This window comes from Microtus pennsylvanicus, chromosome 13 (assembly GCF_037038515.1).
Source record: "Microtus pennsylvanicus isolate mMicPen1 chromosome 13, mMicPen1.hap1, whole genome shotgun sequence".
Taxonomy (NCBI): Eukaryota; Metazoa; Chordata; class Mammalia; order Rodentia; family Cricetidae; genus Microtus; species Microtus pennsylvanicus.
Window position 1 is genome coordinate 1,154,457 of NC_134591.1, and position 15,100 is coordinate 1,169,556.

At 43.7% G+C, this 15,100-nt stretch overlaps 1 protein-coding gene across 1 annotated transcript in view; it reads left to right on the forward strand.

The window, feature by feature from the left end:
* The window catches only part of Snx30 (sorting nexin family member 30), a 113,029-nt gene that overhangs the window by 44,462 nt on the left and 53,467 nt on the right, over nucleotides 1-15,100 (forward strand). The window contains exon 2 of the mRNA XM_075944845.1: nucleotides 13,367-13,558. Within this exon, the coding sequence (XP_075800960.1) occupies nucleotides 13,367-13,558 (192 nt within the window). The remainder of the gene's footprint in view (nucleotides 1-13,366; nucleotides 13,559-15,100) is intronic.

Genomic DNA, 15,100 nt, shown 5'->3' on the forward strand with positions numbered 1-15,100 from the left:
TTGCTTTTTCTCTTATTCCCCACTGTTTGAAAATTTCATTGCTGTATTTGTGTGTGTGTGGTGTGTGTGTGTGTGAGTGTGTGTGTTGTGTGTGTGTTGTGTGTGAGTGTGTGTGTTGTGTGTGTGAGTGTGTGTGTTGTGTGTGTTGTGAGTGTGTGTGTTGTGTGTGCGTTGTGTGTGTGAGTGTGTGTGTGTGTTGTGTGTGTGAGTGTGTGTGTTGTGTGTGAGTGTGTGTGTGTGTTGTGTGTGTGTTGTGTGTGTGTGTGAGTGTGTGTGTGTGAGTGTGTGTGTGAGTGTTGTGTGTGTGAGTGTGTGTGTGAGTGAGTGTGTGTGTGTGTGAGTGTGTGTGTGAGTGTTGTGTGTGTGTTGTGTGTGTGTGAGTGTGTGTTGTGTGTGTGTTGTGTGTGAGTGTATGTGTTGTGTGTGTGTGTGAGTGTGTGTGGTGTGTGTGTGTGTGTGTGTGTGAGAGAGAGAGAGAGAGAGAGAGAGAGAGAGAGAGAGAGAGAGAGAGAGAGAGAGAGAGGACAACTGGTGGGAGTCCTGGGGACTGAACTCAGGTTGTTCAACTTGGCACCAGGTGCATTTACCTGATGAACTATCTTGCTGGCCCATCCTAAAAAATTTTCCCATGACCATACTCTTGGTACAGTGCTCTTTTCTTTTCTAGTGACGTAATTAACCATGAGCATTAAGAGAAATCACCCTTATCTGGTCTGAGTCACATTGGTAGGGTTGTGGGGATTAGATCTGGAGCAACCATGGACTAAGCAGGTAGCTCTGCAGGCTGGAGGTCTATCTGGACTTTGGGGTTGGACATGTATATTACATGGGTGTGGGCCAGGCATCTGAAGCAGGTGTCCTGGGGTTCCTAGGAAAGTACCCACAGTGGCTGCTTTTGGTAAGATGGAGATGAGAATCATGGCACCATTGCTGAGCACCTCAGCCAATGCTGAGGGAGCCCTACCCCTTCTACGTAAGGAGACAGACATGCAGTGAGAACTGACCTTACATGTTCCAGCTCAGCATGTTCTGGTCTTATGCTGTAGCCTGTGAATGTCCCAGTCTTGAGTGAGAGAGCGCCCCACCTGGGGTGGCTTTAGTTGTGTGTCCAGCAGAAGTAGGGATATGTTTCCTTTCCCCTTCCACATCAAAAAGGCAGTTTAAGCTCTGTGATCCTCCCTTCTCCCAAAGGTAGTCTACGACCCAAGGAAGGGCATGTGTCAAATACAGAATTTCACACTTAGTTTTTGCCTCTGAGATGTCCACAGATTCCCAAGGGAATCTGTTTTGTACGAGAGTGGTGACTTTTTGGTAGCGTCTGATAAAAGGACACTTTCAGTCTTCCTGAAAACATGGGGGATTTTAAAACATATTTGAGAGATGAGAGCTGTTCAGACTAACTTCACAGTAACATCTTATGCTTGCCGTTGGTCTGCAAGTCTGTCCTGTTTCTTGCCTGAGTGGTTTTTGCCCTCAAGGGAGTTTGGGCCAGGGTAATGCACAGAACATACTTGTATTTCGTTTCTTCTAGACCCTTGTTCTGACAACCAGGAATGTTCTTGGCTAATCTTTCTTACATGTCTGTGTGGTACTGTGTCAGGTGATAGTTCAAAAACACATGACCAAACTTTGTAGAATGAATGAATGGTGGTGGCAAGATTGGCTTGGAGGCTGAGCAGTATTTAAGAGCACTTGCTGATTTTGCAGAGAACTAGGTTGGGTTGCCAGTTCTAGGGGATTCAATGTCATCTTCTGGTCCCCAGGCACTGCATGCACATGCTGAAGTTTATGCATGCATCCAAAAACACTCATGCACATAAAGTAAATAAATGAAGGATATTTATTTATTTATAAATATATCCTAGGACCTTCTTCCATATAAGAAGACGCACTTGGGTTGTAGTGACTACCTTAACTTTCACGGGGCCATGTAAAAAATGTCTGTGCCCCCCACAGAGTAGGATACCAATGACAAACCAAAGTAATGATTCCATTCAATTGGCTTAGTGAGCTAATGAGTTTATTTGGACTTACTTAATAGGGTTGTGGCAGACCCCCCAAAAGCCATATCATAAAAAGTCTCATCCCTGCCTTACCCTTCCTCCCTTCACCATAGCTGCATAGGTAGAGTACCCTTTAGTTTATTCTCTCTATGTTCTAGCTGGCAGGTGTGCCCAACATGCACCCTGTGGGCTGCATGTACCCTAGGGTAGCTGTGAATGAGGCCCAACAAAAATTGTAAACTTACTAAAATCTTGAGGGTTTTTTTTTTGTAATTTAATTGATGCTTCTTGAGCATGTACTGTGTGGATGACAATTCTGTGTTGCAATGTCAAAAGATGGGTCACCTGCCTGAGTAACTCCTACATCTTGTAAAGGTTGGGGGCAGAATTGAATACAGCTGGGAGGGAAGGATACGGGAGGGAGTGGCTCAAATCTCAAGTAAGGGGCTGTTGACCTTCCTTCCCTGGGACACATCAGTAGCCTCTGTCTTGAAGGTCTCTTTTGAGTGGTCACTACTCCTCTGATAGGATGCTAATGGCTCTTGTTCTCAGAGGATATCCCTCTACAAGTGTGGTGCTGCACAGCCATGCATGAGACTGTGCTCTTTGTATGTCACTTGAATAATCTTGTGCCTGTCACTATGGAACAAATAGGTATGATGACTTCTGGAAGGTTCTCTGCCCCAAGGCCTTGTGAGATGAGGGTGCAGAAGTACCAATAGAAGAATAAACCTTTTTTTAAAAATTTTTTTTATTGATAAAAGGAGAATAAAGAAAAAAAAAAGAAAGAAAAACAAATTTCCACCTCCTCCCAGCCTCCCATTTCCCTCCCCCTCCTCCTACTCTTCTGCCCCTCCTCCCACTCTTCTCCCCCTCCTCCCACCCCTCTCCCCTTCCCCCCACTCCTCTCCCCCTCCCTTTCCAGTCCAAAGAGCTGTCAGGGTTCCCTGCCCTGTGGTAAGTCCTAGGTCCTCCCCCCTCCATCCATATCTAGGAAGGTGAACATCCAGACTGGCTAGGCTCCCACCAAGCCAGCACATTGCGTAGGATCAAAACCGCGTGCCATTGTCCTTGGCATCTCATCAGCCCTCATTGTTCGCCATGTTCCGAGAGTCCAGTTTTATCCCATGCTTTTTTTGGTAACAGTCCAGCTGGCCTTGGTGAGCTCCCAGTAGATCATCTCCACTGTCTCAGTGGGTGGGTGCACTCCTCGTGGTCCCGACATCTTTGCTCATGTTCTCACTCCTTCTGCTCCTCATTGGGACCTTGGGAGCTCAGTCCAGTGCTTCAGTGTGGGTCTCTGTCTCTATCTCCATCCATCGCCAGATGCAAGTTCTAGGATGATATGCAAGATATTCGTCAGTATTGCTCTAGGGTAGGGTCATTTCAGGTTCCTTATCCTCAGCTGCCCAGGGAACTAACTGGGGACCTCAGCTTGGGCACCTGGGAGCCCCTCTAGGGTCAAGTCTCCTGCCCACCCTAAAGAGGGTCCCTTAGTAAGAAGGTGAACCCAAGGAAAAACATATAGTTATCCTCTTGGATAAGGGAAGTAGACAAAATTGCCGGGGAGAAAAGTGGGATCTTGGGGGTGGGGTAGGATGAGGGTTAGGGGAGATGGGGAGAGAAAAGGTAGAAGGGAAGGAGGGGGGAACTTGGGGAAACAGGAGGATCGGGATAAAGGAAGGTTGGATAGGGGAGCACGGAACCACAATTCTTAGTGAAGAATAAACATTTTGCTCAGATTTGTGGGTTTTGGTTGACAGGATTCCGAGAGAGGGTTGGAGATGGGCGTAAAAGAGAGCTGTTTTTTTGGGAGAGCTGTGGTTTTAGGTGGAGTTGGGAAAGCTTATTCTGTCTTCTTAGAAAGCTGTCTACTTGGACTTTGAAGTCTGCTAGGTGGCATGTGCATACAGCAACCAAACAAAATACCCGAGAAAAGCAAGTTAAAGAAAGGAGGGTTTCTTTTGGCTCACAGTATGAGCTTATAGTTCATCAGGATGGGAAAGGCATGGAGGCATGAGCATGAGGTGGCTGGTCACATCACACCCGTGCTCACGAGAGAGATGAGCGCTGCTGCCCAGCTCCCATTCCTTTTATTCAGCCCAGCGTGGCTCTTCCCACCTCAGCTAGAAACTTCCTCACAGACATGCCTGCAGGTGTGTTTCCATGGTGACTCAGTTTTCTCCCAGCCTCCCCCGCCCCCCAAATCCTGTCAAGTTGACAGCCAAGATCATCCATTACACTTGTAGTAGCTGTGACTCTTAGTTACTGTTCATTTGGGTACAACTTCTGAGAATACCTCTTTTCCTTTAATGGTGGTGACTTCTTAGCCTGGAATGTCCAGACTGTGTACTACCCTAGCGTTGTTTTTCCATTTGGCAAACCTCCTCATTCTTCTCATGCTGTCCCAGCATCCTTTGCTCTCACCTTTGATGCAGAGTACTGTTACAACCAGTATTGCTTTGTATCATCATTACAGGCTTTGACATCCATACCCTAGCTAGACTGGGTTGTGTAAACACAGATGGTCTTGGTCCTGTGTTTCAGTATCCCTGCATTGTCTCTTTGCTGGCATCTCTTAGATGCTCAGTATGTTCCTGAAATAGTGGCTCCTCCTCAGAAGACTGTAGGAATCATGTTTAAATTAATCTTCTAAGAATGTCCAGAGCAAGGGCTACATTCTTGAGAGTTCTTCAAGAATCTAATAAAAGATCATGGAAACTTTGCCAAAGAATGTGGACTGGGGCTCTTTGATTTTGAAATTTATTTTGAAGGTGTTCTTTTAGATGCAATTTAAAGGGCAGGCTTTCTCGTAGGGAAGCTAGGAAAGCTGTATCAGCCTGTGAGGGCGGAAACACGTGGTCCATGAGCTCACATATAAGGAAGATTTGTCATATAGAAAACGGTCAGGATTCAGAGCAGGAAGGTGTAAGCCTATTCCCTACAGGATCAGCCTGGAAAACAGACTGCTGGTCAAGGACTCAGTGAATGTGTGCGGACAGCTGGGAGGTTTTGAAGCATGTTTGACATAGTGTTTCTAGGTCGGTGGTAGGAAAAACTGAACCTTTTGCTACTAATAATAAGGAGGAAGGGTCCAAGAACTTGGACATATTAGTTAAGACATTTGAATAACTCCAGGGCTAAAATGGGTAATGTCTTTAAAATTCTCTACTGTTGGTTTCATAATTTCCTCTCTACATTTTAGAAGATTATATAGACATTTTATAATTATATGCACTAGTCAGCTTTACTGAAGTAATAAACAGCTCCCAAACTCCACAGTTTGCAAGAAACATTAATTTTTCGGTCATGTTGTATTTTCTGACTGAGTCTGCTCACTCTTCCCAAGCCTTGATTTCTGAAGGAGCAGTTCCTTCTGGGGACGTGCCAGGTGGAGGGGAAAGAGTGAGAGACTGAGAGAAAAGAGTTTCTAAGGCTCAGCTCAGGTCTGGCCTATGCTGCTTTCATTCATTTGCCTTTGGCTGGAGCAAGTCACATGACCTAACACAAAGCCTGTGGTATGGGGATGTTTTTCTGTGAGAAACCATTAGGTAATACTAAGAATGTGTCATCCTATCGCAGGAAGTATTGGTCACTTACGTGTCTGTAAACAGAAGTTTTCCTGTGTTCACAGCCACTGTCAAGTACCTGATAGCTGCTTCCCAAATTACCACATAGAGGCTTAATATTACTTATAAATGCTCGGTTGGTAGCTCAGGCTTATTACTAACTAGCACTTACACTTAAATTAATGCATAATTCTTGTCTATGTTTAGTCACATGGCTTGGTACATTTTCTCAGTTCATTCTCATCTTGCTTCCTCTGCATCTGTCTTGCAATTCCTGGCTTCACCCTTCTCCTTTCTGTGTTCAGTTTGTCTTTCCGGTCTAGCTATATCCTGCCTGACTATAGGCCAGATGAGCTTCATTTATCAACCAATGACAGCAGCACATATTTACAGTGTGCAGAAAGACACCGCACAGCAGGTGTACACTGACTGTCCCCTCTATGCCACCTGCTGGTTTCACTTAATAATATTTAGTAAACGCATTGTTTGCATTTATCATTTCCTACTGTTACTTGTATTAAAGTTTAGGTTAATTTGGGGATCTTGACTTGTCATGAGGCAGTATGACTGATTACTACATGTTTGCAGGTATTACAGTGCATTGCATTGTCTCCAGATTCTGGGTGTCAGGGTCTTACTGGGGGTTCAGCACTGGGGAGGTGGTACGTACCTGAATCCCAGCACTGGGATGCCGAACATCAGGAGCTCAAGTCATCCTCCTCTGTGTAGTGAGTTCTGGGCCAGCCTGGGCTACATGAGACTCTCCTTCAGTACTCCTCCTCCTTGAAAAAGGCTCTTCCCTCTGAGTTTAGTAGATGTGCCTCCAGTTTGTATCATGATTATTGAGACATAATTTACACAGGAAGAAGTCTGTTGTCAGCTGTTGATTTGTACTGTGAAACCACAGTCACTGTCTAACTCCAAAATACTTGTGTCAACATGCCCACTGAGCCATCAGTGCTGTCCTCTGGCAACCCGAAGTCTGCTCTCTGTGTCTGAGGACATGTCTGTACAGTTGAAATGTGTGGCCTTTGGTGTTTGGCTTCTTTCACTTAGAATAAGGTTTTTAAAGTTCATTGCTGATGTTTCTGATAGTATCTAACATACTATGAACTTTCCTTGTCCAAATCCTTAATTTTACTTAGAGATTTTAATAGAGTGGTAAACACTTTGGATCTGTGGACGTGGCTGCCGTCAGCACTCCATCTGCATACAATTCTTAGTGCAGTAATTACATCAATACATTTCTTTATGTTGAATCCTTCTTGCTTTCTTGGAACTCACTTGTTTGATATTAATACATTCTTTTTTCAATATTACATATTTATTGTGTATGCAGGACCATGAAGGGGTGGAGATGCATGCCATGTCACAAGTGTGTAGGTCACAGGGCAGCCTTGGGAGTTGACATTCTAGAATATGAGATCAAATTCAGGCTTGGTGGCAAGTGCCTTAACCCTTACCCTCTGTGCTACACCAAGGCCCCTATTCTTCTCAAAAACTATTTTTATTTTATGTGTATGGATGTTCTGTTTGCATGTCTGTGTGCCGTGTGTGCGAAGTGCCCTAGGAGGCCAGAAGAGGCACTGGATCCCTTAACACAGCAGTTACAGATGCTCATGAGCTGTGATGAAAGTGGTCCTCAGGAAGAGCAGGCAGTGCTCTTACCCACTGGACCTTCTCACCAGCTCCCTGATACAGTCTTCTCAAAAATAAAAGTAATTATTTATTTACTTTCTGGGTATGAATATGCATTCATGTATATGCACCACGCACATACCTGCTGAATACATTGGAACTGAGTTGTAGATGGTTTGGGGCCACCATGTGCATGCTGGGAATCAATAGGGACCCTTAACCACTGAGCCATCTTTCCAACCCCCTTGGTCTATTCTTTTTGAAGACTCATGATGTTTTTGTTATATATGTGTATGTGGGTTTATGCACATGAATGCAGTGCCTTCAGAGGCCAGAAATGGCATTGGATTCCTGGAGCTGGAGTTACAGGCAGTTGTGAGTCACCTCGTGTGGGTGCTGGGAACTGAATTTGGGTCCTTTGGAAGGTCAGGGAGCAGTCAAGTGCTCTTTAGGGCCGAGCCATCTTTCCATCCTCCATCTTTTTAAAAAGTTCTTTTCAGAGCAGGGGATGTAGCTTAGTGGTAGAGTTAGGACTGAGTTCAAGTCCTTGTCCTGCAAAACATCAATTCATTGATTAATTAAATTTAAGAAACAGAGCTGGGTGTATGGCCCATTTTATGGCACTTTATTACATTTGATAAAACTTAACACACAAGCCACGGTTTTGACTGTTACTTTATAGCTGCCGTATATAATAGTTGTCATGGAATTTTGATAGCAGATTATTGGTTAGCCCTCACAAAGTGACTTGGAAGGTTTCTTTGTGTTTTCATGTGTGTCTCAGAATATTTGACTGTAAAACCTCTGGGGCCTTGATGGTTATTGTTTCCAGATTTTCTGTTTCTTTTTAACTTCATTTGCTGCATATCTGTCTCTCCTTCCCCAGTGCTACCAAGCTTATGTGTCTTTCTGAACTTATTGGTGTAGTTATTTGTAATACATTTATAACTTAAAATCACTTATAGAGATAAGATCTAAATAGTTATTATTTTTCTTCTTTCTATATTGGCTGGGCTTTGTAAGTTTCACTTTATCTAATCCATTTTTTTAAGTGAATTGAATTTTGTTTTTTTTATTTTCTTTTTCTTGTTTTCAGGATGTATTTTAAATGTTCTGACTTTTTTTTTCTAATGGGAGCACAAAGTAGATGTGGCCTAAGTTCATTTTATGGGTTAAAGCTTTTCATACATATATTTATCTGCTTTGTGGACTCTGCCTCTCTTGTTTCCTTGGGTCGTAATGAATGAGAGAGCATAGGCTTCAGGTTTTCACTTTCTTTTTGGTTGTTTACTTGTGTCTGATGTGCTAATAATGCAGGTCTGCTATTGGACTGTTGGATTGCCTGTTTCTGCTTGATGTCGCTGAACTGTCTTTTTGGAGTCTTCACTTCTAAACACTTGAGCAAACAGAAGAAGGATGGGGCGGAAGGCAAGTCCTGGGCAGTTAGTGAAAGGTGGTCTGACTCATCTCAGTGTCCCTTCCAGTGCTCTGTCTTCAGCCCAGAGCCCCACGCCCCTCAGTGCCCCTTAAGCTACACAAAGCCTTGTGGGAAGGGCACCCCTGCTGGTGATCCTCACCCTGCTTTGTGGGTTTTGTGCAGCACCTCAGCCAGAGCCTTTCTTTGTCTCACTGTCCCGTCTGCCATACCCCATCACCAGCCCTACAACTGCATTTTCACATTAGGCTTATGAAGGGGTTGGGGCAAAGATATTTTCTACATCTTTGCAAGCCTCAATGACAGTTAAATAGTCTCAGAAAAACTCTATTAAAGGTGTCTCTTGGTCCCCTGTTCAGCAGTGTTCTAATTATATCTAGTATAAATTTTTAGAATGCCTGGTCCTTGGGTGGCACCCTCTCCTGGTTTCCAGAATCACATCGCTTTTGTATCCCATTCTTTAGATGCCAGGTTAGCATCTAGTGTAGGGTGGGGAGGAAGTTAGCTCTGGTGGTTAACTTATTGAGATTGTCTAGAAGTCTAGATTTATAATTTTTATCTGTCTGTCTGGAGTCTATTTTTCAAGAAGAACCTTGCTATGTATTGTGGACTGCTCTCAAACTTTTAATCCTTGCTCCTACCACCCCAGTACTACGATTACAAGCAATCTTCTCTTGTAATTATAATTAATCCAAGCCCAACTTGGATTTATAATTTTTATAAGGAATGTATAGTATATTGTCTGTCTTGCTGCCGTAAATGCCATCAGTCCTGGCCACTTTTTAGGTTTCATTGTGTCCCCTGTTCTGTTAGTATCTTTGACAAGCCTACTTCTGAGTTTTTCCCCTTTGACTTGATTCTCCAGAATGGCTTTAAATTGAGTTTTACAGCAAAATCATCAGTCAGGAGAGTTCTGTTCAATTTGTGTAGGACATATTCATTCTCCAGGTCTCTGCTGTATCTATCACTTAGGACAAATTGGGCAGGTGCAGGCTGTGGATAAGTGCTGTCCTCCCCTGTGGGTTGCCTTGATCTGCTTTGCTGGACTCTTCTGAAAGGGGTCTTCATGTTACCCACATTACCCGGTGTCAGAGAGGAAACTGGACTGTGTTGGCATGACTCTTGTTTTCTCTGCATCCATATTGACTCCCAGTAGAGGCCACTCTGCTTTTATGAACCTCGTGTTAACATAACGGGAGATCTCACCAGAGATGTAAGTGTATTTTAATTATCTTTTATGAACCTCGTGTTTAACATAACGGGAGATCTCACCAGAGATGTAAGTGTATTTTAATTATCTTGCCAACCACTGGCTATGACAGATCTTGAACCAGAGGAGTTTGTGAGGGAATGCAATTTTCTTTGTGTGTCTTTCTTGGGTAAAGAGTGAGGGACAGGGTACAGAAGAAGGAGTGTTCTTACAACTACTGGCGAAAGTTGACATTTTGCAGCAATGAGTGGATTTTGTTTTGTTTTTGCGTTGCTATAAGAGACAGGGTTTCTCTGTGTTTTCTTGCCTGTCCTGGAACTATATTTATTTATTTATTTATTTTAAATTATATACATATATGTGTCTCTGTGTGTGTTTGTATACATGAGTGTAGGTGCCTGAGGACACCAGAAGAGGGTGTCAGGTCCCTCATTGCTGGAGTACCAGGCAGTTGTGAGCCACACTATGTGGATGCCCTCTGCTAATAACAAGTACTCAGAACTTTTGAGTCTTCTCTCTAGCCTTAGATTAGATTGTTTTAAAAAGAAGGACTCTAACTGTGGTATGGAGAACTGACTGATGATAACTTAGCTAAGAGTACTTGCTCTGTGTCTGCAGTATCTGCAGCTCACGTTGCTACCATGAGATGCCTGCTTGAGAATCCAGGTCAAAGCACAACAAACTCCACTCCTGAGGTCTCTGCTGGGCAGGGGCACCTAGGCTGTTCACTTCTCCTAACCCTCGCTCATTACCCCTAAGATCTTTGTGTTTTCTTAGTACACTTATTTCTCGTGGGGCAGGATCTTGAAAGTCATTTTGTGATAAACTTATGATCCTGAAGAAAAAATGTTGGTTTTATCTCAGTGGCTTTAAAAACAGAAAATTCATGTTTACCTAGAAGAATTTGTGACCAGAGAATGGAGAGGAAGAATTGCCAAGGGGTTGGAAAATTTCCATGAAGCAATTCAGTTTAGTAAGGAACTCAGGCTCAACTGTTGGCATATCAAACACTAGGGCAGGCTAGGTCTTCAGTCTGCATCCTCATGGAGAGGGGTCATGGCTGACCTGCTGATCTTGGAAGGCTGTTATTGGTTAGTCGGAGCAATAGCATCACTGCTCTGGAGACTTCAGACACTTGAGTCTTGTCCATTGTTCCTAGATGCCCAAACTGCAGGGGACACCCTGGAGTGAGAGGTGACAGCATTTTCCCTAGCTGAGTAGTCCCAGGAGGAAGGAATATGACCAGATTTTGCTGTGACAGAATTTGATTGCCTGACTCTCCCTTTCCTGTACTGGTCAGGTCATTTCATATTATATGTGGCTATTCCTCAAGGTTACTGGCTGAGGTCCAGGGATAAACCTAGGAGAGTTGGTATAGAGTCTCTGTAGATCAGACAAGAGAAGGCAAATAGATAATTACACCAGCACATGCACACATGTACACATGCACGTGGCAGATAGATAATTACACCAGCACATGCACACATGTACACATGCACGTGGCAGATAGATAATTACACCAGCACATGCACACATGTACATATGCACGTGGCAGATAGATAATCACACCAGCACATGCACACACATGTACATATGCACGTGGCAGATAGATAATTGAATCAGCACATGCACACAGTTATACATGTACACACACATGTTCCACATGTACAAGAAAGATAGATAATTTCATCAGCAAGTGCACACACATGTACACATGCACACACAAGGTGTGTGCTATTGTTTGTGGATAAATCAGGTATATAAACCAATTATGTAAAAGTATTTATTTTTACTTTATAGTATGAATATTTGTTTGCCTGCATGTATGTTTGTGCACCACATGTATACATGGTGTCTGCAGATGCAATAAAAGAACTTTGGGTTTCTTGGTACTGGAATTACAGACAGTTGTGAGATACTAGGTGGGTGTTGGGAACTAAACCTTGGTCCTCCTCACCCCAGGCCTTGCTTTCCTCTGTCTTGTCTTATCTTTCTTCTTTGAGGTCTCCTCTGATCAGCTGTAGCTCATGGATATTACTTCTGAGGTGACTTCTAAAGGACAGGTCAGAGCTCTCAGAGTGTCTTTGACCCCACCCTATGATCTGGGGCACCAGTGCCTTTCCATTGCTGTCTTGTCACTTTTTGCCACATTCTTATTCTTTGTCTTTCAGTGATTTCTGAGGTAACGCTTGGGTCTTCCCATCTTCTGGTAGACACAGGCTCTGTTCCCTTGTCAAGTTCTAACACCACAGGGGGACTGTTAGACTGGGCCTTAGATGTTCATGGCCTTTGTTTTAGTTAGGGTTTTTATTGCTGTGAAGAGAGCCATGACCACAACTCTTATAAAGGGAAGCATTTAACTGGTGCTGGCTTACAGCTTCAGAGGTTTAGCCCATCATGGTAGGAAACATGGTGGCATGCAGGCAGACATGATGCCCAGGAGTAGCTTAGAGTTATATCATCTGGATCAGCAGGAAGAGAGAGACACTGGGCCTGGCTTGAGCATTTGAAACCTGAAAGTCCATCCCGTGTGACACACTTCCTCTAACAAGGCCACACCTGCTCCAACAAGACTGCAACTCCTAATAGTGCCACTCTCTGTGGAGTCTGTGGGAGCCATTTGCTTTTAAATATACTATGTTTGCAAAACAAACAAATAACAACAACAACAGTAACAAAAACACTGGATGATGGCTGTGCAGGCCTTTAATCCCAGCATTCAGAGGCAGGTGAATCTCTTGAGTTCAAGGCCAAGCCTGGTCCACAGAGCAAGTTCCAGAATAGCCAAGGCTACACAGTGAGACTTTGTCTCGAAAAACCCAAGATAAAATCAAACATAAATAGGATACTATATTTGTAACAAATTCTTAACATGTAATTTATCCAGGTAGCCTTAGGCCTTCATCCTATGGTGGAAAGAGAATGAGAACTGTTGTTTGCTGTCCTCCCTCCCTCCCTCCCTCCCTCCCTCCCTCCCTCCCTCCCTCCCTCCCTCCCTTCTTTCCTTCCTTCCTTCTTTCCTGACATTTCTCCCTCTGACAATCTCTTTAAAATTTTTTTTTTACTGTGAAATTTTAAATATAAAACGGGACAGATAGCATGAGAGGCTAAGATCTGGTTAGCTTTTTGTCAACTTGACACAAGCTAGAGCCATCTGGGAAAGTGAACCTCAATCTAGAAGACACCTCCATCATACTGGCATGTAGGCAAGTCTGTGGGACATTGTATTGAAAATGATTGATGTGCAAGGGTCAAGCCCACCCATGGACAAGTCATCCTAGGGTTTATTTGAAAGCAGGCAGAGCAAGCCGTGGCGAGCAAGCCAGTAAGCAGCGTTCCTCCATGGCCTCTGCATCAGTTTCTACTTGAGTTCCTCCTGCGACACATGGAGTGAAGAGAAACATGGGCGCATTGGCAGTTGTTTTTGAGGTTTTCATAGTGTGGCTGCAGCAGCTGTGGTTTGGTGAGGTTCTCTATTCGTGTGATTTCTAAGACTGTTCTCTTCTTCCAGGACCTCATTTTGCCCAATGGTGGTACTCCAGCAGGCACTTCGAGCCCAGCGTCATCATCTTCCCTTCTGAACAGACTCCACCTTGATGATGACATTGATGGTGAAACTCGCGATCTCTTTGTCACAGTTGATGACCCTAAAAAGCATGTCTGTACAATGGAGACCTACATCACATACAGGATCACTACCAAAGTAGGTCCCCTACTTTGTGGGGGTTCATACTTGTGCATGTGTTTTCCGTTTTTGTTTTTGGGCAGTTGACACAGGCTATGGTCATCTAGAGGAAGAATCCTCAAGTAAGAGGATACCTCTCGAAGACTGACCTATAGGCAAGTCTGAGAAGCATTTTCTTCATTAGTGACTGATGTAAGAAGACCCAGTCCGGTGTAGTTGGTACAACCCTTGGGCTGGTGGTCCTGTGAGGTATCAGGAAGGCAGCTGACCATGAATGAGCAGGCCAGTAAGTAGCCTTCCTTCATGGTCTCTGAATCAGCAGTCTCTGCTTTTAAGTTTATGCCTTGATTTCCCCCAGTGATGAACTGTGATTGGGATGTGTAAACCAAATAAACCCTCTCATCCCCAAGTTGATTTTGGCCACAGTGTTTATCACAGCGCTAGGACACAGCCTAGAACAATGCTTTGAGCCATTGGGATCCTCTCTCTGCTTTTGCTGTCTCTCCTGTGGTCACTTTATTATAGTTATGAGAGGGAGGTTATATTAAAAGTTAAAAAGAATTATATGCTTACAATAGGTTTTTATTCTTAAAATGGGGAAATTGTGGCTGAAATAGTTCAAATAAAACTTTTGGTCCCTGTAATCCCTCTGTGTCGTTAGTGGTTTGCTTACTGTTTCCCAATCTGCATGACTGTATATCAATCCATGTCTCTGTGATGGGGCCAGGATTTGGGATAAGTGGAGTTAAAGACAGAAATGAGGGGACGGAAACTGATGTCTAGTGATTCTCTGCCATGCTCTCTACCAGACCGAAAGAGGGAAGAGCACTGGGACTAAATTGATTAGTTTTAACAGAAATCCTAAAAGATTTGTGTTTAGTTAGAATTTTATACATGACGAAACTGAATAACCTGTATGGGGCAACGAAATTGGTAACTAGGTTTCTAACATGAATGTGTTAAGACTACAAAGTTCATATTCTTCATTTAATTCTACTTGTAAAATAATACATTTAATTCTTTTGGTTTTTCAAGACAGGGTTTCTCTGTGTAACAGCTCTGGCTGTCCTGGAACTCACTCTGTAGACCAGGCTGGCCTCAAACTCACAGAGATCTACCTGTCTCTGCCTCCCAAGTGCATGGATTAAAGGCGTGCGCCACCACTTATTCTTACTCTCTGGGGGAAAGGTGGGTATGGAACACAAGGCCTTGTTTCTGCTAGGCAAGTGCTCTACCACTCAACTACATCCCTGATCTATGTTGTTGACTTTTACTTTTTTGAAGTCTTTTTTCATATTCAAAATAGTATTAAAATTTTAGAGTTAGAGCAGGGTTTCTTAACTGACAGTATTGATATTTTGAGATGAACAATACTTTCTGTGGGGGCTGTCCTATTATAGGGTGTAGGACATCCCTAGACTCTGTCTATTAGATGCTAGTAGCACCCTCTACTTGTCTCCAACCCCAACTTGTGACGATCGGAAATATCTTCAGACACTGCAGGACTGGGCAGGACGGAAACCTCTATCAACAATTGGTGCAAACATGGCCAACTAAATC